Here is a 23851-nt window from a genome sequence, read left to right as displayed (position 1 = left end):
GTATTAATAGAACAAAATGCTTGTGTTATAAGTTGTGCCCAAGAAAACCTGGATAAAACTGTATCAAAAGCAATGGACTAGGGCACAGTGAGGAGCCCCAGGAGAGATCAGCTCGGGGGGGCCACCAGCAGCTGTGACTGGGGTACCCTCTCTTCCCTCTGAGACCTTTCCTGAGCCCCTATGCACCCTCCCAGCCCTGCGTCCCTCTGCCCTGGTTTCTGCCCAGCACCGCCCAGGCTGGCCACCATCTCTGTGCCTGCCCCCCCCCCCCGAACATGGGGTGGGTGTGGGTTCTCTCCTTGTGGGCAGTACCAGCTCCAGAGCTTGGTCAAAAGCCTGAACTGAGCTCTGTGGGTATTCTCTCCAGAATCCACAGTCCAGACAGACAGAACCCGATAGGGGGCTGGGGCAGACGCAGGCAGATGGAGCTCCTCCACTCCAGCCTGCACACCTCCAAGGCTGTCCCCTCTGTCAGGACCCCTGGGGACTTGGGGAGGGCAGGCGCCTCCTTGTTCCGAGGCCCCCAGACTGCTACGTGGGAAGGCCCAGTCCCCTTCATTCCCAGTTCCTGCTCTGTTTATGTTTTACGAATTCAGTTATGTAAATAGAGGTGGCCCGGCCCAGGGAGGGAGCCCCCATCCCCATCTGTCCCCTCGCCCTTCCCCTTCTGCTCCCCACTACGCCCACACATTTCAGGTGTTGCTCCCCTCATCCACTTCACGCTCCTACACTGATTCTCCCACATCGATTCCTGCTGAACCCCAACTCCGCCCATTCGGCCACCCAGCGCCCACTCCAGACTGGACCGCTGGGCCTCTGCCCAGCTGGAGACGTCGTGGGGAAAATAAGGCCCAGAAATGGGAGGGCATCTCTGAAGATTACACAGCCCAGAGAAGATGACCCCTTTCTCAACTGCTCAGATCCCCCCCACCCCAGGAAGACCTGGTAGCTTGTGCTCTGATCCCCACGGCCGCCTAGAGGTGGTCCCTGCTACCCCACGCACAGGTGGAAGTCACCAAGGCTGACCTAGAACTGTGCCCACCCACACAGGTGCTTGTACCCAGAGAGGTGGAGCAGGTGGAGGAGGGGTGCTGGGCAGGGGAGTGGAGGGGAGACCGGGTCTTTGGGCACAAGCTGGGGAGGCTCCCCTCCCCCAGCCCTGAGCCCTGCATTTGTATAGACAGCCCTTCAGCCGGCCGAGCTGACTTCCTGACCTTTGCCTCTGACCTTTGCCTTCTGGCCATCACCTGAACAGAAACAGAAAGGCCGCTCTGGGGGCAGGGTTTCAGGTGCACTGGTAAGAATGGGGGTCTGGAGGGTACCCCTCAGGAGTGCCCCTCCCCCTGGGGCGTCAGAGGAGGCTGGGCACAGAGGTGTGCTAGGGTCCCAGCCACCTGTCAGGGTGGCACCAGTGCCTGCTCTGCTCAGGGGCTGGGGGGGCACAGGTCCCCACGCCCCCTGAAACAGAAGTAGAATAGAGAGAAGGGTGGCAGAGACAAAGGGCAGCAGGGAGCACGTCCCAGGTGACGGTGGCCAGAGGGGTTACAGTGGAGAGGAGGCCCAGAGGGGTTCTACAGAAACACACGAGAAAGAATGGGGTCCTGGTGCCTTCAGGACCATGTGTGTATATGTGGGGGGGATCCAGGAGATGGGAGCAGGTCCGGGGGGGCCCTGGGTGTGTGGCACCCAGAGAGCAGGGGGACACAGTATGAGGAACAGTGGAGGGGAGTGACACCCGGGAAGCCATGGAAGAACCTTCTAGAAGGAGGGCATCAGTGACAGTGTCCTGTAATGCTGAAAGGCCAGAAAAGATGGGGCCCCAAAGTGTCCATAGGGTTGGTGACCCTGAGGTCCCTGGGCTCTGAGCAGGGGCTGCTGGGGTGGGGGCTTGGCAGGTGAGGGAGTGGAAGGGCCCCCAAAGCAGGGACCGGGGTGCTAGCTCTAGACTTGGTGGGAGGGGAGGAGCAGGAGAAGTGCTCGTGGGGGGTCCCAGGCAGACGTCTGGGAGAAGGGGTGCAGCTGTAGGGCGCTCTCTTTGGCAACAAGACCGTCGGACAGTGGGGGGCCCTTGGCAGCAGCCGGCGGGGGACAGAAGTTGGGGTCAGTGGTACTGGGGGGGGCTTGAAGAAGATGACACGCCCTGAGGCCAGCGTCAAGGGGCGCCCCTGGGGTTTCCTTCCCTGCCTGGCCTGGGCTCAGCCGGTGCAGGGCCTCCCCCGCCTGACCCCGCGGGTCCAGCCCCTCTGCGGGGCGCCGGAGGAAGTGTCACCCAGGAGCCGGGGCGGGGGAGTCGGCCCTGCCGGCAGGTCGGCGCGACACCGGGAAGAGCGAGTCCGGCCCCACCCGGCGCGCGCCCTCCACACCCGCCGCCGTCCTCTGGCTCCGGGCCGGCGCCCCGCGAGCGCCCCCCGCCGGGCGGGTCCGGGGGCGGGGGCCTCGGGGGTGTCCGCGGGGCGGGGGCCGGGTGTCGCCAGGAGGGCCCGGCGCGAGCTCGGGCGCAGACCCCGCTGCCGCCCCCCCGGCCCCCCCGGCCCCCCCAGCCCGCCCGCCGCGCCCCGCCCCCGCCGCCCAGCGTCGCCGCCGGGAAGTTTGCGCGCGGCTGGCGCGGGGCGCGGGCGCGGAGCCGGCGCCGACCCCGACCGGACACTCGGCGCGGAGCGGACCGAGCGGCGCGGTGAGCACTGGGCCCGGCCCGAGGGGACGTCCCGGGAGCCCACCCGCCCGGCCGGGCCCGCAGAGGGGGGAGCTCGGGCTGGCCCGCGGGGGCCCCTGTCCTGGGCTGGGCGGTCCCGGGGCCCGGGGTTGCCGTCCTCATCCTCGTCGGACACCTTCGTCCCCAACGCCCGGGACGCACCCTCCAGCTCGGACACAGCGGGTCTCGCACCGTCGGGCGGCTGGGGGTGGGGGTGTCTCAGCGCTTCGCCCCCCTTTCTCTCCGGGGAGCGAGGCCAAGGATGGGGTGTCCGTGGCCGCCAGGCCTCCGTCCGGCCGCCCCACTCCTCCTCGGGCACCCCTGCCTCCCCTCCCCCTCCCCTCCCCCATGGGCAGCTCCGCAGAGACACCCCAGGGGCGCGGGCCCTGGGCAGCCCCGCCTGCCCCCCAGAACGCCCCACAATATCCCAGCTTCCCGGGGGTTTCCAGGGACGCGCGAGGGGCTCAGCACCCCGCCGGGCCGCTCTGCGCAAAGCCCACGATGGTTACTTCGACCCGCACGGGGACGGGTCACCGTCCGGCCCCCCTCCCGCCGCGCCAGCGGCCCCCCTCCCGCCTCTCTGCCGCGGGGTTTCTGCCTCCACCGCGCACCGAACCGACTGACCCCTGGCGTCTGGGCGCCCACATCCACCGGGACTGAGGACCGGCCAGGGCTGGTTTTCCTCCGCGGTGCTGGGGATGAGGGCTGGGGGGGGTTGTACCCTGGCCGGCGTCCAGGCCGCCCCGCCCCCACGGGCTGGGGGTGAAGGACATCGGGACAGGATTTGTCAACAGCCCGCGGCCCCTGGTCCACCCTGGTCACCACCTTCCGCCACGTGATCTGGTTTCACAAAAACACCCCCCACCTCGCACACCTCGGAGGCTGGGAGGCTCGACCCCACCCACTGGGATCCTGGGGTGGCCTGCCCTTCTTGGCTAATGAGCCATCCACTCAGCCTAGGGACCCCTGTGCCAGGTCTGGGAGCCTCTCAGCCATCCCCAGTGGAAATGGGGCACTGGCCCAGCCGAGAACACTCCAGACTGGTGCCAGGCGTGGGCAGGGCACGTGCCAGAGAGCCGGTGTGATGCACGTGGGGTGAATCCCGGGAGAGGGGTGGGGACTGGGAGAGAGGGGTCTGGGGCCCTGGGAAAGGCCCCTGCCTCTGTCCATTGAGCCTACTGAGTCTCCAGTTCTGGACTGACATTTGTGTGGGCACAGTCCTCCCCTGGCCAGTCGTCTGCCCCCACCCCACCCTCAGTGGGAGGACAGTAGGTGAAAAACAGGGAGCCCTGGCCGGTGTGGCTCAGCGGTTAGAGCGTCGGCCTGCGGTCCAGAGAGACCGGGTTCGGTTCCCGCTAGGGGCGCGTGCCTCGGTTGCAGTTTGTCCCCGGCCCTGGTTGGTCCTGCGATGTGTCCCTTTCACGTCGATGTCTCTCTCTCCCTCCCGCTCTATCTGAACAACAACAACAAAGGAAAAATGTCCTCGGGTGAAGATAAAGAAAGAAAAACAGGGAGCCCCGTGCTGCAGCCAAGGGGAAGCCCAGAGCAGCACCTCTGCCTTCAGCTCCTCACCATCCGCCATCTGGGGTTTTTCTTTTTTTTTAATCCTCACCCGAGGACATTTTTCCAATTTTTGTTCAGATAGAGTGGGAGGGAGGGAGAGAGAGAAACATTGATGTGAAAGGGACACATCGAGTGGCTGCCACCCGCACGACCGACCAGGGCCGGGGACAAACTGCAGCCGAGGTACATGCCCTCAGCGGGAACCGAACCCGGGTTCTCTCCGGACCGCAGGCCGACTCTCTGACCGCTGAGCCAAACTGGCCAGGGTGCCATCTGGGGTTTCAGTCCTCAACAGATACTGCTCCTGGGCTGACAGTCTGTCCTGGGGTGCCCCGGCCTCGTGGCGAGGAGGGGCCCGGCCACGACGCTCTGTCCAGGCAGAGGTCACTGACTCCTGAGGAGACAGACCTCCCCTCTTCACAAGTGGGGAAACTGAGGTTCCGAGAAGTTAAATTCCTTGCCCTTGGTCCAAGGACCAGAACTGGGCACTGCAAGAGCCAGGGTGCCCAGGGCAGGGACCCCAGCACCTCAGCTCCCCACCCCCACCTCTGTTCAGTCCCATGCCTAGATTATCCTTGCCTGCACTGCCCCAAAAGGGACAGAGGACTCACCCCCTTCTGGCCCTTGTCCAGCTCCCATCAGGTGCCTAGTGGGGATCACCTGCAGCCTTCAGTATTGGGGTGCTGAGGCCCTGACCTCTAAGGATCTGGGGCTAGGGGTGCCTTGAGCTGGGGTACACAGCCTGTGATCTGTGGGTGCTCATTCCTAAGCCCTTGGCAGACTAGGGGTGGGAGTGAGGGACATGAAGAGTACCCCCCTTCTTTAGCCATGGTTGCCATAGAGATAGTGTGGGAGGGGCAGGGAGGGAGGGGGCCCAATGCAGCCCACCCCCTCCCCTTCTCCCCCGAACCCTGCTTCTCTCTGGGGTCCCAGCCTGAGCAGCCCTGGCAGCCCTGCCCACAGGCCCCCACATGCCTGTGAGGTCAGCGAGGCCAGGAGCTGGGGCACAGCTGGGCTTGCCTGGCTGCTGAGCCCCACCTGGCTCCCAGGGGCTGTCCTCCCTGGCCGGCCACAACTTCAGTCCCCACGGCCCCACCCCCCGCTGCAGGGCCAGTGGACAGGGAACAGCTTATCGGGCAGTGTCCTTCCTCCCGCAGCCCTGCTAGCATCTCCACTTTGACCCAGCCAGCCATTGTCACTCTCCCCCTCCCCTGGCCCTAGAGCTTCTAGCTGCCCAGGCCCCCCGGTACCCCTGAGCCTGCACACCCACTGCCCCTCCCCCAGCAGCCGGTGCAGTGGGGAGAGGTCTGGGGACAGGTCTGTCCAGCTGCCCCTTACCTACCGAGCTCAGTGGCAGGGCCAGCGAGGAGCAGGGCAGCAGATGGTCAGAGCTCTGTCTGGTCAGAACCAGGAGGTAAGGACCATATTTTACCTCAGGGCTGAAGACACCTGAACCGCCCCTCGTCCCCCACCTGCTGGCCACCTTCTCTGCCCCGAGCACCCTTCACATGGTGCCCCCCAGGGCCCTGCGCTGGGGTTCCTCGCCTGTTCAGGGACTGGGGACCAAGCCACTCCTGGGCTTGCCTGGCCGGCATCCGGGGCCCAAGGAACAGGGTCAGGAGCCGCCGAGTAGGCTGTGACCCAGGTGCCCCCCCAGGCCGCAGCTCTCACCCTGCATGGTGGCATCTCAGGGTCCCATTAGGGGTGAGGGGTGAGTCTCAGGGAGACGCCTGGTTGAAATGGTCCCACAAGGACCCAGCTGAACTAATGAGAGGGGGCAGAAATCCGGGGTGTCCTGACATCCTCCACCTTCAGCCACAGCTTGTACACCCCCATCCTAGCTTCTCCCCAACAGTGACTTTCAGCCAGCCAGCCGTCCATCTGTCCACCCGTCACTCGCTCAGCCCGCACCAGTGTGCCCAGAGGACCACCCACAGCTCTGGGCCCTGCACCCAGGCCCTGGGGAGGCCCCTCCCTGCTGCCCCAGGGGACGCAGGCCGAGGAAAGGCAGGCTGGAAGCGTGAAGGGAGGATTTATGGGGCTGCTGCTGCCCAGAGCTCTGGCTCAGACGGGCTCCCGCCCAGGACCCGGCACCACAAGGGCAGGGGTCCCGTGTCTGGGCCCCGCCGCCAGCAGCGCTCATCTCGAAGGAATGTTCTGCCAGCTCACTGCCCCGTGGGACCCAGAACCAGCCTGAGCCGGGGGCACCTCGACACTCCAGTCTGGGGAAGGGGGCATGCGTGTGACAGGGACCACCCTGCGCATGTGCCTGGTGCTCCTGGCCCCTGGCAAGGCTGGGCGCTGGCGCAGGGCCACCTCGATAACCATGGCAGCGGGGGCGACGTGATGGATGGCCCGGCACCCAGCCCTGGCAAGACGACTTTCCCAGGGTCTAAGAATAGGTGGGGAGGCTGGTGCCGGCTGTGGGAGGAGGTGGGCTGCTGGGGACACGCTCCCCTCTCCCCCCGTTTTGGGACCACAGGATGGTGGTGGCCCCAGCACAGAGGGGAGGGGCCCTGGTGCTGTGGGACCCACCAGAGAGACAGCTGCAGGTTGTGGGAGCCCAGCTGCACCCCAGGACGCTGGGCAGGACCTACTGACAAAGAGCAACTACCTCTCTGCCAGCTCCCACTTTATCAATACAACCTGGAGTCTCAGATGGGGGACATTCAGGGAGCAGGACACCCAGATGGCCGCTCAGTCTCCTCACCCCAGGGTCCTCTCCCCAGACCAGGCTGCTTTGGCCCTCAGCCGCCCAGGAGCGTGCTTGCCCTCGAAGACCCTTCACCCACACCTCGCAGCCCCAGCCAGATGTGGGGGGTGGCAGCCCAGAGGCATGCCCCCCACCTGGCCACACCGACCCCCCTTCCTCCTGCTGCTGCTGCTGGCCGGCCAGGTGAGCACCCGCCCGCCCCCGCCCTCGCGCCCCCTCGGGCCGGCCCCCCTCCCTTGCCGACAGCTCGCCCCTGTGGTCTCTGCCCAGCCCCAGGCCCCCGCTGCTCAGGTGACAGACTTCCTGTTCGAGAAGTGGAAGCTCTATGGTGACCAGTGTCTCCACAACCTGAGCCTGCTGCCGCCCCCCACCGGTGAGCCCCCCCCACCTCCGCCGAGTCCAGGCCTTGGCCCAGTAGCTTTTCCTGAACTCATTAGGAAAACCCTGTGCAGGTGAGGACACCCAGTCACCGAGAGGCCAGGGACTTGCCTCGGAACTGGGGTGCTCCATGCCCCCGGTGCGGGTGTCCCCATGGGGCCTGAGGACACTGTCTTTGCCCCGTGGCATACAGGCCACTGGGCAGACAGCATGGAGGCTGCTGGGGTGGGCAGGCCTCTCAGGCGGGGCTGGGGGGTGGCCGTCCTGTCCAGGGCTCAGGCAGGGTGGGGTGGCCAAGGGATGAGTTCTGAAGGGCACTGGGGTCAGAGAGGAGCAGGAGCTGCTGGGCAGGCCCGTCCACTGTCCTGGCAGGGAAGGGGCCTGTGCAGGACTGAGGGGGCGGGGTGTGGTGCTGGGTCCAGGGAGGGTGCCAACAGAATTGGGGTTCAGCCCCCAGAGAGAGAGGCACTTCAAGAAGGGAAGAGGGGAGACCCCGGGCAGGTCTGTGAAGTGTCCGGAGAGTTGGTGTGCGGGACCAGGCTGGGCCTCTGGGGGTGGACAAGGAAGGGAGGAGGGTCAGAGAGACCTGGGGGAGCAGAGGATGGTTCTCGGGGATCCCGAGGAAACAGGAGGGGCTGTGGGGGCCCTGCTGAGGAGCCCCCGCCTCTGCAGAGCTGGTCTGTAACAGGACTTTCGACAAGTACTCCTGCTGGCCCGACACGCCCCCCAACACCACGGCCAGCATCTCCTGCCCCTGGTACCTGCCCTGGCACCACAAAGGTAGCAGCAAAGGGTATGTGGGGTGGGGTCCAGGGGTCCAGCCTCTCGGTGGGGCGCTGACCAGAGCTCCCCCTCCCGCAGTCCAGCACCGGTTCGTCTACAAGCGGTGTGGGCCCGACGGGCAGTGGGTGCGCGGGCCCCGGGGGCAGCCGTGGAGAAACGCCTCCCAATGCCAGCTGGACGAGGACGAGCTCAAGGCCCAGGTCAGCCCGCGCGGGGCAGAGGCCGGTGGGGCCGGCGAGGTGCCCTGTCCGCCTGACCGGCCCTGTGGTTTGCAGAAGGAAACGGCCGTGATGTACAGCACCTTCCAGGCGATGTACACCGTGGGGTACTGCCTCTCGCTGGGGGCGCTGCTGCTGGCCCTGGCCATCCTGCTGGGGCTCAGGTAGGCCCCAGCCCAGAGCAGGGGGGCGGGCAGGGGCGGCAGCCGCTGACTCCCTCCCCCACAGGAAGCTGCACTGCACCCGAAACTACATCCACGTGAACCTGTTCGCGTCCTTCGTGCTCAGGGCCAGCTCCGTGCTGGTCATCGACACGCTGCTGAGGACCCGCTACAGCCAGAAGGTCGGCGACGACCTCAGCCTGAGCGGCTGGCTGAGTGACGGGGTGAGCGCCCGCCCCCCCCCGCCCCACCCCTGCGGGCGCCCACCCCAGCTCACTGCTGCCCCTGCGGCCAGGCGGTGGCCGGCTGCCGGGTGGCCGCGGTGGTCATGCAGTACGGCGTCGTGGCCAACTACTGCTGGCTGCTGGTGGAGGGCGTGTACCTGCACAGCCTGCTGAGCCTCGCCGCCTGCCGCGACAGGAGCCTGTCCACCCTCTACCTGGGCATCGGCTGGGGTGAGTGGGCTGCTGCGGGGGGGCAGGCTGGTGGGAGCGCTGACGCCACAGCTGCCGCCCCCCGCAGGGGCCCCCGTGCTGTTCGTCGTCCCCTGGGCAGTGGTCAAGTGTCTGTACGAGAACATCCAGTGAGTATGAGAGTCCGAGGGCAGCCCGGGTGGCTGGGGTCACCTCACTTCACCCGGCGCTCGCTGGACAGGGGCGGTGGGGGGCAGCTGCGTGCCCAGTTCTTGGGGCATTGGGAGGAATCTCTGGCCTGAGGCGGGGGGTGAGCAAACCTGGTGCCCAGGATGGGGGCCGTTTCTGAGCATCTTCCGTTCTTTCCTGAGGCACCAGCTAGATCCCCAGGGGCTGGGGGCTGGGGGGGGGCTGACAGGTGTGAGCTGGCCCCACCCTCAGGTGCTGGACCAGCAACGACAACATGGGTGTCTGGTGGATCCTGCGCTTTCCCGTCTTCCTGGCCATTTTGGTGAGGACATGACTCCCCTGCTGGCTCCAGGGGAGGGGGTGGGGGCCTGAGGGTTCAGCCTCCAGCCCCCCTTCCTTGTGGGCCTGCAGTGGCCCAGGAGACAGACAGCATCCTGCCTGGGTGGACCAGGAGGGAGGCCCGGCACCCCGCCAGGACACTGGCCGGCGCCCTGGCCTGGGGCTGGGCTGCCTTCCCTGGCAGGGTGCCCGCCAGCCCCAGGGCCTCGGGAGCCAGGGTGCCCTGAGCTGTGTCCTCCACGTGCAGATCAATTTCTTCATTTTCATCCGCATCCTTCACATCCTCGTGGCCAAGCTGCGCGCCCGCCAGATGCGCCACACCGACTACAAGTTCCGGTGGGTGGCGGGTGCCGAGGGGGGGGCGGGCACCGTGCCTCTGGCTCAGGCTCCGCCCCCACAGGCTGGCCAAGTCCACGCTGACCCTCATCCCCCTGCTGGGCGTCCACGAGGTGGTGTTCGCCTTTGTGACTGACGAGCATGCCCAGGGCACCCTGCGCTCCGCCAAGCTCTTCTTCGACCTCTTTCTCAGCTCCTTCCAGGTGCTCGCCCCCTCCGGGTGCCCCCTCAGGTGCCCGCCCCCTTCGGTGCCCCCCCTCAGGTGCTCGCCCCCCTCCGGTGCCCGCCCCCCTCAGGTGCCCCCTCAGGTGCTTGGCCCCCTCAGGTGCCCACCCCCCTCCCTCAGGTGCCCACCCCCTCAGGTGCCCCCTCAGGTGCCCGCCCCCCTCAGGTGCCCCCCTCAGGTGCCCCCCTCCCTCAGGTGCCCGCCCCCCTCAGGTGCCCCCCTCAGGTGCCTCCCCTCCCTCAGGTGCCTCCCCCCTCAGCTGCCCCCTCAGGTGCACCCTCCCTCAGCTGCCCCCCTCAGGTGCCCCCCTCAGCTGCCCCCCTCAGGTGCACCCTCCCTCAGCTGCCCCCCTCGGGGCCCCCCCTCTCTGCAGGGCCTGCTGGTGGCTGTCCTCTACTGTTTCCTCAACAAGGAGGTAGGTGGGGTCTGGGTCGGCGGGGCGGGCACAGCAAGCCGAGGTGTCTGGGTGCCAGGCCTCAGCCCTGTCCTCGGGGCGCGCACAGCGAGGGGTGCCAGCCGGCGGCAGGCCGTGCTCCATGGTGACCAGGCCCATCTTGCTCGTGGCTGGAGGTTGGGGACCCCGAGGGTGGGACTGGCCCAACCTGTCGCCGCCCCAGGTGCAGGCGGAGCTGCTGCGGAACTGGCATCGCTGGCGCGGGGGCGAGGCGCTGCAGGACGGGCGCCAGGGCGGGAGCCGCTCGGCCCTGGCCCAGACCACCAGCGGAGCCCCCACCGAGAAGCTGCTCCTGTCCAGGGGCCGAGACAGCAACGGGGCCAGCCAGGGCCCCTCTGTGGAGACCTGTGTGGCCGGCAACCTCCCTGGGTTGGCCCAGAGCTGCTTGTGATGCCTGCGGAGCCCCACGGGGGCTGGACTCCGAGCCCAGAGGGCACCAGCCAGCGGTTCAGACTGACGCCCAAGGAGGCTGGAGCGGCCCAGGGTGGTGGTCTGCGGGTTGGGGCCCGGGCTCCTCCCTGCTCTGCCCCAGGGCAGGGGAGGGGTGGGGAACCCTGGGGAATGGAGTGGCGGGAAGCTGTCTTGCCAGGGGCTGTGTCCCCGCGTCTAGTGCTGTCGGAGGAAGTGTCTGTCCTCCTACAATAAAGAGCTCTAACAAGGCGTTGTGTGCAGCCTGGAGAGGGGCCTGGGGGTGGGCGGGCTGAGCCCAGGGTGTCCCCTCAAGAACGGGCAGCTGCCGATGGAAACCCCCATTTTACAGATGACTTGGACCTGGCACCTTTGAGGGAACCCCAAGTGTGGCTGTCGGTGCCCTCCCTGCCCCCACCTGGACGGGTTCTGGCTACCCTTCTGTCCAGCTCAGGCGGCCTCACCCCACCCAGCCCAGAGTAGACAGTCCCCATTAACTTTGGCCCCCCAGCCCCCAGAGGGTCACCACTGGCCCCAGAGGGACGTGACGGGAATGATGGCCGAGGGGGGCCACACTCCTGCCAACCCCCGTGGACACCGGCCGGGCTGGACTTGGGCTCAGCGGAGGCAGGGCCGGGCAGTCCAGGACCGGCGTCCTCGGGCCTCTGCTTCGTGCTGGCTCCAGCCACCTGAGCAGTCTGCAGGCTGTGCGGCAGGTCGGAGCAGGGAGCTGCGACCGGAACTGAGCAGGTCTGAGGGAAGGCGACGGCGGCACACCCGTGCGGCCACTGGCAGAGGAGTGGCCGTTCTGTCTTCGCCCACCACACAGCTGTGCCGCGAGGATGTGCCGTGGGGTGGTGCTGGGCACCCTGCTGGCCAGGCAGGAGGAAGAGCCAGGTGGTGCACTGGGGGGGGGGGGTCAGTGGCCCAGGTGCATCCTGAGGTCAAGGTGCCACCTGGCACAGCATGTTTGATGGAGGCTGGAGGCAGGGCAGGAGTGGGAGCCCCGGGGGGCCGTGTCCCCCTTCTAGAGCACCTGCAGCAGAGCTGACGCCTGACGGGGTGTGCGCATGGGGGGGCTGTCAGAGGAGGAAAGGGCCGCAGGAGCAGAGCCCGAGGCAGACCTGCAGCAGGTGTCCCTGCTCCTGGGCTGCTGGGAGGCAGGCTGGGCTGGGGGAGGGGTGCCTCCAGCCCCTCCGCCACGTGGGCTGGAGCTGCTCGGGCACAGCCAGGCTAATTGGAGCAAATGAGAGGACAGGAGGCCTCTCCGGAAAGGTAAATAGAATTACTCACCCACCAGGCACTGGGGCCCTCCTGAGGGGGTCTGCACCCCAAGCTGCCCATGCCCCACAGGCCTGGATGAGGCAGGGAGGGAGTGAGGAGGGGAGGGTGTGGGCTAGAGGCTAGTGAGGGGCTGGCTCCCTGCGGGCTGGTGGGTGGCGGTGTCCCTGTGATCAGTGGGCTGCACCCTTGCGAGGCTCCCAGGCAGAGCCAGGGGACCAGCGGGAGGCTGCCGGCACCTGACCCTCAGACCCTCAGGCTTCAGGCCACCTCCTGCTCCAGGCCCCCGAGACCCTGAGTCTCCTCCGAGCCCCTTGGTGCCCGAAGTGGGTGTGGGCTCCAGCTGGCACGGGAGGCACAAGCTCTCTCCTTCACGGCAGCTGAGCTGGGTGAGTGACCGCCTGGGGGTGCGCTCACCTAGGGGCCTCCCTCTGCCCTTGTCCTCATTTACCCCGGCCCTGTCCCCAAGGGAACTAGAGCAGGCCAGTGGAGTCAGGGGCGGAGGTGGAGGCCTGGCAGGGGCTGACCTGCCCAGCCAATAAACTGATTCTGATCAGGCGGCCCTGAGGGGGGCAGGGGAGGGGTGAGGAACCCACTTTGCCCCTCAGGGCCCTGCATCCACACAGCATCACTCTCCATCCAAGGAGACAGACACCCAGACCCTCTGCCCCTTCCCCATCTCTACCACCTTCCCTGCCTCCACCCAGTCCTCCACGCAGGCCCTTTCCCCAAAATTGATGAGTACTGTTCAGCCTGTGTGCACACACACACAGACACATGTGTGCACACACACGCGTGTGTCTGTGTGTGTGTGCACGTATATGCATGCTACTAAAGTGAGTGTGGGCACCAAGAAAGAAAACATGGACTTTGATCAATGGGTCAAACCTGGGAGCATCAAGGTGTAACCCCAGGGTGTGCCAGGAGAGACCCTCCCCGGGATCACAGTGACCGAGCACACTGTGAGGAGACATAGATGGCCCGGGGCAGAGGTCAGGACTTTGTTAGTATTAGTACTTAGGAAACTAGCAAATGAAAAAAGAAGGCAGTTAATAACTCTAAGGAAAACAAAAAGCTGGGCAGGAAAGAAAAAATAATCACAACTTAGCACATAGCTCAGCTCTGAATACAAACACGGACATCATAATGTAAATACTCAACATCGTAGCAGCGGGTTTGGGAGGGAAAGCACTGTCTAGCGGTGACGGGGGAGGGGAGGGCGTTGGGGGGACGGGGGCACAGCACAGACCAGCTGGGAAGTGGCTGCGGGGGGCGGGGGGTGCGGAAGGCTGAGAGCCAGGGCCTCTGGGAGCTGCTGGGCCTCACCTGGACCCCGGCAGCCCTCCCACTTTCTGCCTCACTCCCCACCACTCAGTCCCTCTCCTGCTCCCCTCCGCTCCAGCCAGGCCCAGCGCTCCTCCCATCTCTAGCGATTTTTAAAAATCAATATTCAGAGGACTCCCTATCTGTATGTGCAACCCGAGGGCCCCCCAGAATCCACACTGTGGGCCAAGCTTCCCACTGGTGCCCTCTGATGCCCACGCTGCGCCCCTACCTGCCCCTCTGCCCCCCAGGTTTGCTGAGGAAACCCTCCTGCAGGTCTCCCTGCTTCTCCTCGGACCCCAGCTGAGCCTGGGCCGCGCTGCTTGCGGAAGTGCAGGACACGGCAGCCTGCTAACCCACAGGACGCCCCGCCCATTCCAGAATGTGGGAAACCCCCCCCCAAGTGTGGGGTGGGGGAAGCTGAACCCATAAACAGGGAAAGACATACTCGAGGGACAAAACCCACGAGAAGACAGGGTACCGTCGCTGGGTGACGGACGGCACCGGGCGCCACCAGGAGGGCTGCTCACACTCGCGCCCAGCACGTCGGAGTGTCCTGACCCCACAGGCCTGATGACCACGGAGCTCAGGCCTGAGTCAGGCCTCCCCTCCCAGGCCCCTCCTCACTGGCAGGACCAGGGCACTGAGCCGGCCCAGGGAGGGCAGCCCAGCAGCGATGTCCTGCGCTGTAGTGTAGGAGGTGATGGCCCCGTGGACGCCCCTGTCCCAACATGGCCACCCCGTGCTGGTAAGGGCCCTAGGTGCCTGGGACCGGGAAGTGTCAGTGCTCAGCCACTCGGGGGGGCCCCCAGACAGGATGCCTGGCCCCACACTGGGGAAGGGGGGCACTGGAGTAGACGTCTGCAGTCAGGGCTCCCCGTTTGGCCCATCTGCCCCACGCTGCACCCTCTGTGCTTACTTCCCCCCCTGCCCTCCTCCCAGCATGTGGCCTGCGACCCCACCCCCACTCCCAAGGTGTTCTTGGCAGAAAGACCCCAGGCCAAGGGCCTTCATTTCACAGAGCTGTTCAACTGGCAGAACAGTGGGAGGCCTTGAGGGGTGTCCCGGGGGCCACCCACGCAGAGGGGTGTACAGGCCCAGTGGCACCACCACTGGCGAGGCCAGGGAGGGTCCGGCAGGCAGGGCAGGCTGACTCCAGGGCCCACCGTGGTGAAGGGAGATGAGATGGGCACAAGGCTGGCAGGACCCCACATGGGCAGGACCTTTGGTCCCCCACACCCCGTCTTCAGTCATCTAGGTCATGCTGAGTGGAGGGTGTGATACACGCCGGGGGCCCATTCAGCCTCTGGCTGTAGCCCCCTGGACCCACCCACTCCTGGCCCACACTCCCCTCCCAGCCCCTGAGAGTGGGGGGCAGCTCAGGTGACCCAGCCCAGAAGATCCCCTGGGAGCAAAGGAGGCCACAGGGTTACAGGAACTTGGCTCAGGGCCAGGCACCTTCCAGTGCCCAGTGGCAGCAAGTCTTGGTGGCTGTTAATGACATGAGCCATCCTTCCTGTGCCCCAGCCCCGGGGAACCACCCCCCTGATGACACTTCCCAGGGGCACCTGTGGGGCCCTCAAGCCCCCAAAATACTCTTCTGGGAAAAGATGTTCCCAAAATAAATTCTGGTTTGGCTTGTCTGGGTCTGGCCTGCCAGGACTTTCCCGGTTTGAAGGTCAATGCACTCAGGTCTCTGCCTCCAAATGGAACAGCCCGCAGGGGCCCACAGGAACCATCCCACCCTCTGTCCTCCAGGAGGCCCCACCTCCCACAGTCCCCCAGAGGCCTGAACCCCTAGCGGAGCCCAGAGATCAGACATTTCTGGGCTCAGGGGCGTCGACCATAACCTCAGACTCACAGCCACGTCTTGGCTGCAGGGACAGACCACCAGGAGGCCCACCCCGCGTCGCCCGCCTTTATTCACTGGTCCCAGGCTGCAGTCACAGGGAAAGGGCCCTGAACAGAGACGGGACCCTCCCAGAACAGAGACAGGACCACCAGGCAACCTCACACCCCTGCTCAAGGGGCTGCTGTGGCCACAGGGCTGCAGACACCAGGCCCAGGGCCCTATGAGGGCACCAGTGGTACCCAGGCCTGGGGGGCTGGTGCCCTCCTGGGGCTAGCGCAGGAGGGAGGGGCCAGTCTGGACAGTGTGGGTGGGATTCTTCACTTCCCGTGTCCAGGCCAGAGAAACAGCAACATGGCAGATCCATGAAGGGTGAGGGCGGAGCTGCCCTCGTCCTGTCTTCTGGCACCTCAGGGACAACCCTGGACTAGTCCCACAGGCCAGGAGACTAGAGGGCCTCTGGTCTCTGTCCTGATCCTGGAAGCAGCCACAGGTCTGGGCTGGGGCAGTGGGGCAGAAAGGGAGGGGAGTCAGGATCCAGGCCCCTGGGCAGGCGGGCCAGGGGCTCCGGACACCTAGCGGCTAGGCCCAGGGGACAGGCGGGCCAGGGGCTCCGGACACCTAGCGGCTAGGAGGTCCAGGGGGCAGGCGGGCCAGGGGCTCCAGGCACCTAGCGGCTAGGCCCAGGGGGCAGGCGGGCCAGGGGCTCCAGCACCTAGCAGCTAGGCCCAGGGGGCAGGCGGGCCAGGGGCTCCAGGCACCTAGCGGCTAGGCCCAGGGGGCAGGCGGGCCAGGGGCTCCAGCACCTAGCGGCTAGGAGGCCCAGGGGGCAGGCGGGCCAGGGTCTCCGGCACCTAGCAGCTAGGCCCAGGGGGCAGGCAGACCAGGGGCTCCAGGAACCTAGCGGCTAGGCCCAGGAGAGCCCAGGGGCTGGCAGGGCCCAGGCCCTCCCAGTGACTGGCAGCTGAGCCTGCCAAGAGGGAAGGGGCCTGGGGAGAAGGGGCAGCAGGCCTCAGCCATCAGTCACGCTGTCCTGGTCCTGGGGTTGGCCGCCCTGGCAGCCGGCCCTGGCCCCCAGGAGCTGGGCCCCAGGAGAGCCGCCCAGCATCAGGCGCACCGTGTCTCCCAGAGGCCAGCCCGCAGGCGCTCTAGGACTTCTTGGCATCCTGCGTGCTCCGGCGTTTCAGGTCACTCAGGTCAATGGGCTTGAAGGCTGTTGGGGGACAGACTGGTCAGCGGTGGGCACAGGAGAGGCAGCTTCCACCCAGATCCTGTTCCCTGAAGCCCTGGGACCAACCACCCCAACCAGCTGTCCCCCCATCAGGAAACAGGAAGCAACAGGGCCTCCCCGCCCCAGCCCCACCCCGACCAGGCCCCGCCCTCCAGGCCGGCCCCTCCCACTCACTCTTCAGGCTGGGGTTAGGGACCTTCTCCACATACTCCTCCACCAGGCCCCTCTCACTGCCTGAAATCTGGCTCCGAAGGTCCCGCTCCACGCCCTGCCAGGCTGTGGGAACGCGGCCCAGTCAGAGCTCCAGCCCAGGGGTCAGAGTCCCGGCTGGAGAGTCCCCTTCCCCCTGCCCCTTCAGTGTCCTCCCAGGCCCTCCCCCAGCCCCACCAATCTCCCAGCTCACAGCAATTGGCCCAGACTGGCCGGCTTGTGACCTGAAGTTACCCCGTACCCCTCACTCTCTGCGGACCCATGGGGGCCTCCACGCCCAGCTCCGCCAGCAGGCCTGTCCCCTCATCCATCCAGACCAGGGTTATGGTCACAGAAGCACACATGACCCACTGGGGTACAGCACTTACCCCTGCTGGCACATAGCCCTACTTCCGGGCACCACTGGGTGCCCCAGAGCTCACATCTGCCTTCCACAGTGCCCTTCCCTCCCCAAAAGAACCCAAGTAGCTCCAAATGCTGCCTCTTCTGGGGGGTGCTGCCCACTGGGAACCCCAGCCCCATAACAAGAACCTGTCCTCCCAGACGGGCCCTGGGGCTAGCAGTGACATGGGGCCGGCAGGGTGCCGTACCTTCATATATGAAGCGCACATTCTCCTCGTGGGCCGGGGTGAAGATCTCGCTGCTGTTGGGGGGAGAGCGGGGGCTACTGTTCCTCTTGCCGTTGTAGACGACTCTGGAGACAGGGGAACTGGGGGGACCCGGCTCATGAGGAGAGTCTGGGGGGCAGGGTGGGGATGCCACACCCCTTGCCCCTGGGGTGAAGGCTACTCAGCTGCCTAAGACCCACCTGGTCATCGCTGGGGCGTCTGGTCCTCACACTCCACCGGATCCCCTTGGCTTCTGGAAGGGAAAACCCAGAACAGGGGACAGAGCGTCACCCTCTCCAGAGGAGCTTCAGAGGGGAGGGACGCAGGTGTGTCGCCCTCCTCCCTTTAAGCTGACGACAAACTGCTGTGGCCTCACTGACACCAGGGGACCCTTCAGGGTGGGGTCCAGCCACAATCTGGGCTGACTAGGGATGAAGCAGGCTCAACTGGGGGGAGCAAAGGGCTGGGGGACAGCGACATGCACAACCTGGAGCAGCCTGAGCCCCCAGAACCTGGACCTCCACTGCCCTGGAGCCTTCTCCACAGTCAGGGGGTGCAGATGGTGCCAGCTGCTCTATGACACCCCGTTTCCAGAATCACAAAGCCCCTCTCCAGTGAACCCTAACTCTGCCCCACAGCCTGCAGGACCTGGCGTGTTGCTTCCGTGAGCCTGTTCCCCATCTGTAAAATGGGGACATGCTTCCTGGGGGTGAGAAGCCCAGTGGACACACGGAACCTGCCCAGCTTCCTGGTCCTGGAGGCTGGGGTGTGAGTGAGCTGGTGCCCGGAACATGGAATCCAGCAGGGCAGGAGGGCCGGGGGCCGGGTGTGAGCCAAGAGGAAGCTGCAGGGCTTGGGCCTGACCCAGTGACCAAGACCCTGGGGCACAGCCTGTTAAATACCCTCTCTCTGCCCAGGGGGGTTTTCAGCCCTGGGTGAGAATCTATTTTTAGGCTCACTCTCAAACTGGCCAGCTGGCCAGTGTCCTCTCTCTGGCTGAGAACACACTGCAGGGTGGCTGGTCCCAGGCCTGACCTTGTCCCACAGCAGGGCAACCACAGGTGCGGGGGCAGGGGACTCTGGGATGGCACTTTGAGCACGAGAGCCTCCCTCACCCACCCGGGAACCCAGGGCCCCCACACTGCCCAGAGCATGAGCCGCAGCCCTTCCTAACAGGCCAGGAGGCGGGACAGTGTGGGTGTGTCCTCTCTGGCTCACTCAGCCATACTGAAACACCTACACAGGTCCACAGAAGCCCACAGGCCTAGTCAAGAGTGACAAAAACGCACAGAAGCAGCCTGGAGACCAAGCCCTGTGCCCCTCCCAGGCCAGGTTCCCTCGTCTAAAGCCAGAGCACACAAGGGTGCCCAAGGGGCTATGGTGGGGAGCAGAGGGGCTCCAATTATGCAACAGGATGGAGATGCCCACCCTGAGCCAGGCCCTTGCTTGCTCACCCAGGGCCCGGGGCCCTCCTGCACCCTCCCTTAGACCCGCCCACCACGCAGGGCGCCTGCCTTCCTGGCCTCGCCAGCCTCCGCCCCTCCTCCCCTGCAGCCTCTGCTGGCCTCCTCTGCTCACACCCTGCGCCCTGCTCCCCCTCATCTCCGCAAGCCCAGGTCTGGCTGGACTGGGCCCACAGGAGCTGGCCTGCAGGGGACTGGGCCCACGAGCTGAGCCCCAGGACCCAGAACCCTTGGTCTCTGCATTGGGACCCCACCCCATGCCGCTCCCAAGAGCTGACTCCTGACCAGACAGGACCTTGTCCAGGCGGCACCTGTCCCTGGTCACCGAGCACCCTCCCACACAAACACCCTACTTCGGTTCAGGGCTTCAGTCAGAGTGAAAGCCCCTCTACCAGGGGCCAGACCCTCAGCAGGCTTGCCCACCCTCAAGACTTGAAGACAAATAAAGTGACATTTTCAAAAGGAGCCTGTCTGTCTCTTCTCAAGGGGGGGGCACACCCCTCAGGGCCTGACTTTAACCACCTGCGTCCTGCCAACCAGCCTTCTCAGGTGTGAGGCACCTCCAAGTCCTCCTACTTCTCCCTGAGCTCGGCCTCCCTCCCCCTCCCCAGGTCTTTCTCACCAGGACGTTGCTGGCCCTGCCCTGCCAAGACCCTGCCACCTGACAGGCCTTCGGGGCACCAAGGAGTCTCACAGATGTAGCAGCAGCTTCCCAAGAGGCCAGAGACCTGCTGCTTCCCAGAGACAGCAGGGGCAGTAGCTCACTCACCCTCATCACTTCCTGAGGTTCCTCCAAGGAGCTGGGCCCAATTCTGACCCAAAGGGCATTCCATTAAAAATCAAACGGATGTGCACACCCTGTGACAGTCAATGTAGTGCGTGGGGGGAGCAGCTGAGACCTGGACCAAGGTGACCTCTGGACCAGCATGACATCATCCCCACTGACTTTAGCAACAGCGGTCTCAGTGGAGCGCGGGGAGGTGGGACTCAGCCCAGACTAGTCCACGGCACGTGGCGCCGGGCGAGGGCCCACGGCGGTGCATGTCTGGCTGAGTGCAGGAAACCTGACTGTGTTTTCTATGAGGGCAAAGCGCTGAGCTGGGCCGCCAAACAGGAGGGCGTGGAGGCGCAGGTGAAGGGGGCTGGGGAGAACGACACAGGCCTGGGAAGCCCCAGGGACTCTGAAAAAGCCCCTGAGGGCCCTGGAGTGGCCAGAGACTGAAGTCTGGCAGGACAGAGACCAGCTGCTCAGCAGCGGAGGCAAAGGTGATGGGAGAGGTGTGGGGCCAGGGAGCGGGCAGGCTGCACACCGTGTCCAGCATCTACCTGGCCTTCACCCTGCCTGGGCCACACCAGGGACGGGGGCAGGCAGGGACGTGTCCCCTTTCCACACCCTCTCCCTCCCCGTCTTTCCCGCTCTCCCTCACAAGGATTACTGGACACAGCCACTTCAGCCCGTGAGCTAGGGACGCCTTCGCGTCCACGGCAGGCCGCCAACCCTATGAGACTTCCCTCGCCCTAGCTGCGTGGGGCTGGGCTGCGCTGGGCCAGCACGTGCCAGTCTGACTGCGTCTCCCTCCCATCCGTCTTCCCATCCGAGCGCAACCCCACTGGAGGCGCTCACAGTCCCTGGTGTCTCAGAGTCGGACATCTAGGTCCCCCCTCGGCCCACAGCCGCCACCAAGGCGCTCTTGCTACTTCTCCCCATTCCCAGGGTACTTGTGTGAGGACCCCCATAGAGGGACAGCCTCCTCGTCCCCACACACACTGCCAGCATGATCTTCCCGACAACCACTCCCCTCACTTCCCACAGGGACCCCTGTACTACATCAAGCTCTCAGGTCTGGCCCCAATCTATTTCACCAGTATCACTGGCTACTGGGCCCCTGGCCCATCCCCAAACATAGTTTGCCACAGAGTCACCTCTGCCTGCGGCCATCAGCCCGGAGAACCACACACTGTACCCCCACTGCGTCCCAGCAGGAGAACCACCCGCCGCACCCCCACTGCATCCCGTAGACCTTGGTGGGCTACATGCTGGGCACACGGCCGAGTCCAGCACCACTCTGCAGTGGAAGTTTGCCCATCCCTGCTGGGCAAGTCCCTTCCCTCTCGGGGCCTCAGTGTTCTCATCTGAGTCACTGTGGCTCCCAGGGGTGCTCCCCAAGCCCTCCTGCTTGACAGGGATCCAAGCACAGCCATGTCAGGCCACCACCTCAAAAAAGACCTGCGTGGCCTCTTACCCAGTAAGAGGACAGACAGGGCGATCTTAGAAAGAATGTACTGTCAAACCGGCACTTCTGAGTGAAAGAGATGCTGCTGATCACCAGGCATGAACCAGGACAGTTCTGGACAACCTGAACGTGCACCCAACCCACTCAGAGGAGGTGGGAGCCAGAAAAACACAGGGCACTGTGCGAAACATCCGCGTCCTGGCCACAGCGAACACGTGCTGCGGGCTAACTGCAGGGTGGCACTGCGCTGGGTGCAATACAAACTCAGCTCCCGTCCCACGCTGGGCCAGAAAGAAGGTACCCCGACAATCCCCATTTTAGATGCTCCGTGGTTAGAGCAGCCTGACACCCAGCAGAGAAGGGTCTGCACCCCAACGTCGAAGCCTCCAGGGCCTGGACTAGGCTGGATACCCCAGAGCCCATGCCTGGCCCCTGCGGGTTCTTGGACGCCCTGACACGGAGGTGGCCCTGCGCAGGTGCGTGGAGCGCACCTTTCTGGTGACCTGCACAGTACCTTGCTCTTCCAGACAACCCAGGGCTCCAGAGACCTCCATGGGGGCGAGGGGCCCAAAGCCTGGCCTCTGACACCGTGTCCAACCCCTTCCCCACACACAGCCAAGTGCCCACGGACAGGGGAGGAGACAGTGTCGCCCGGAACTGTGACAGCGGGTATTCCGGGGTCCGAGCCAATGGCTGACCGCTGGGCATTCGGTGCTCCTTCGGAACTTCTGAGACTCAGACTCTTAGATTCCACTTCGCGCCTGGGCTCTCAACAGCCCAGCTCCAGCCCGTGCGGCTCCGGGAAAGGGGTCCGCCACCCAAGCAGAGCGGGAGCGTGAGGCCCCGCGTAGGGCGGCGGGTCCCGGGACACCCTGGGGCGCGGCCTCCAAGCACGCACCGCCCCTCGCCTGCTTTCCCGGGTGCCCACGGCAGCTCCCCTCCCCTGCGCGTGTGCAACCCCGTCACGTCCCCTGAAAGTCCCACCACCCCTTCAACCCACCCGGGAGCAGGACCACTACTCAGGACTCGGCCCCGGGCCCTCCTCCCCGGCCTGCTCGCAAGGCTCTCGACCCTCGACCCTCGACCCTCTCCAGCGAAGGGTCGCTCGCTGCTGCCCACTGGCCCCTCCGGCCTCTGCTCCCGCTGTCCCCGCCGCCCCAAGCCGCTGTGTTCACCCGGGGGCGCAGCGAAAGGACGCCGGCGCAGGACGCGGGGCGCTCCGCCTGCACCTGCGGGCGCCCTGGGGCTCCCCAGCCCGGGGCTCCCCAGCCCGGGCCCCGCCCCGTGCGCGCGTCCCGGCGAGAGGGATGCGGCCGCGGGGAAGGGCGGCTGCGGGGCCCCGGCCGGCGGCGAGCGCCCGGGCAGGCGCCTGGACACGGAGACGGGCCTCTGGCCCTCGCCGGCCGCCGCCCGCCCAGCCGCTCCCCGCGCCCTCCTCCCGCCCGGCAGCCGGCGCGCGGGGCGGGTGGGTGGGGCGCTCGGGCCTCCGCGGCCCGCCCCGCCCTCCCCTCGAGGCCGCCGCGCCAGGGCGGGTCCCGGCCGCGCCCGCTCCGCCCCCGCCGCCGCCGCCGCCGCCGCCGCCGCCGCCGCCGCCGCCTCACCTCGCTGTTCGGCCGCCGCCGCCGCCTCCGCCAGCTGGGGCCCGGCCGGAAGTGACGCGCGCCGCGCACGCGCACGCGCACGCGCAGGCGCCGGCGGCCCACGTGACGGCGGCGCGCGGGGCGGCGGGGCCCGGGCGCCGGCGTCTGCAGGATCGAAGGCACCACCACGCACTGCAGCATCACGTTTATTGAAAAAGTACAAAGTGTCCCAATAAAAAGTGCACCTGGAGAAAAAGCCAGGCCAGAGGTAGGGGAGAGGGGGGCCCCGATCTCGGGGCACGCGCCCCGCGGGCGGGGGAGCGTGCGAGCAGGGGGCGGGCACGGGGGCTCAGGCCACCCGCGTCCCTTTGAACAGCTCCACCAGGTCCTTGAAGTCCGGGTCGATGAGGTCGGAGGGCAGGTCGCCGTCGTCGTTGGCCGCACCCCGGTCTGCCCCCAGGGAGATGAGGTACCTGGGGTGCAAAGGGCGGCCCCGGTTGCAGTGGGGAGAGGGCCTGCAGGAGCCTTCCCCCGGCCCAGGTAACAGCTGCAGCCCGAGGACCCCGAGGGGTGAGGGTGATCCGCCTGGTCCTTCAGAAATGGAGGCTGATTTTCCGCCTGCACCCGGGGGGGGAGGAGGGGGCAACAGGGCGGGAAGAGCTTCCCGAAGCCCCGAGGCTTCTCAGCTCCATCACAGGCCAGCCTCGGGGGACCACATCCCGGAGGCTCCTTGAGGCTGGGGCCTGGGATCGGGCTGCGGGCCTCACCCTCTCACCTGGCTATGTCGGGGTACCCATCGCTGCAGGCGATGTGCAGGGGCGTCCAGCCCGTCTCATCGCGCTGGTGGATGTCCGCCCCATACTTGACCAGCAGCTTGACGCAGTCCAGGTTTCCCGAGAGGACTGCTTCGTGCAGGGCCGCCAGGCCTGGCAGCACAGGGCAGGAGGGTCAAGGCTGAGGCCCTCCCCTGCCGCCCCACCGACCCTCGGCTGGCCCTGCAGGCGCTCACCTGAGGGGTAGATGGTGTCCAGCGCCACTTTCCGAGCCCGGATGAAGCGCCCTACTTGCTCCAGGTCGCCCTGGCGGATGTGGTCCAGGAAGAGGACATCATTAGCGAAGCGCACGCTGCGCTGAGCCAGCATCCGCCGCCGCCGCTGCTGTGGGCTGTAGCGGACATAGCGGACTGTTCTGCTGGGCAT

The 23851-nt window shown here is 66.3% G+C and overlaps 3 protein-coding genes across 5 annotated transcripts; 1 reads left to right on the top strand and 2 right to left on the bottom strand.

Annotated features, from left to right (window-relative positions):
* The first annotated feature begins 7058 nt into the window (after positions 1–7058).
* Positions 7059–10856, top strand: GCGR (glucagon receptor). The gene is made up of 13 exons (XM_036268313.1): positions 7059–7151; positions 7239–7341; positions 8019–8126; positions 8208–8329; positions 8405–8511; positions 8576–8732; positions 8804–8963; positions 9031–9091; positions 9363–9432; positions 9697–9785; positions 9850–9988; positions 10385–10426; positions 10629–10856. Exons 1-13 carry the CDS (start codon positions 7092–7094, stop codon positions 10854–10856), a joined length of 1446 nt encoding a protein of 481 aa, XP_036124206.1. The 5' UTR covers positions 7059–7091.
* Positions 10857–15345: 4489 nt separating this feature from the next.
* On the bottom strand, positions 15346–22714 carry MCRIP1 (MAPK regulated corepressor interacting protein 1). Of its 3 annotated transcripts, none has more exons than XM_036269540.1 (5): positions 22674–22714; positions 17576–17628; positions 17358–17476; positions 16732–16833; positions 15346–16539 (listed from the first exon to the last, which is right to left on the bottom strand). In XM_036269540.1, the coding sequence occupies exons 2-5, from the start codon at positions 17581–17583 to the stop codon at positions 16475–16477; spliced, it is 294 nt and encodes a 97-aa protein (XP_036125433.1). In that variant the 5' UTR covers positions 17584–17628; positions 22674–22714; the 3' UTR covers positions 15346–16474. The 3 variants fall into 3 exon arrangements, with proteins under 3 accessions (XP_036125433.1, XP_036125434.1, XP_036125435.1); XM_036269541.1 differs by lacking the exon at positions 22674–22714 and adding an exon at positions 19608–21924; XM_036269542.1 differs by lacking the exon at positions 22674–22714 and having other exon boundaries at positions 15346–15826; positions 16444–16539; positions 17576–18865.
* A 287-nt stretch (positions 22715–23001) lies between these two features.
* On the bottom strand, positions 23002–23851 carry PPP1R27 (protein phosphatase 1 regulatory subunit 27). Its single transcript, XM_036268312.1, has 3 exons — positions 23662–23851; positions 23428–23578; positions 23002–23125 (listed from the first exon to the last, which is right to left on the bottom strand). Exons 1-3 carry the CDS (start codon positions 23849–23851, stop codon positions 23002–23004), a joined length of 465 nt encoding a protein of 154 aa, XP_036124205.1.

This window comes from Molossus molossus, unplaced genomic scaffold (genome assembly GCF_014108415.1).
Source record: "Molossus molossus isolate mMolMol1 unplaced genomic scaffold, mMolMol1.p scaffold_m16_p_19, whole genome shotgun sequence".
NCBI lineage: Eukaryota > Metazoa > Chordata > Mammalia > Chiroptera > Molossidae > Molossus > Molossus molossus.
This window is presented reverse-complemented; position numbering and strand designations above follow the sequence as displayed.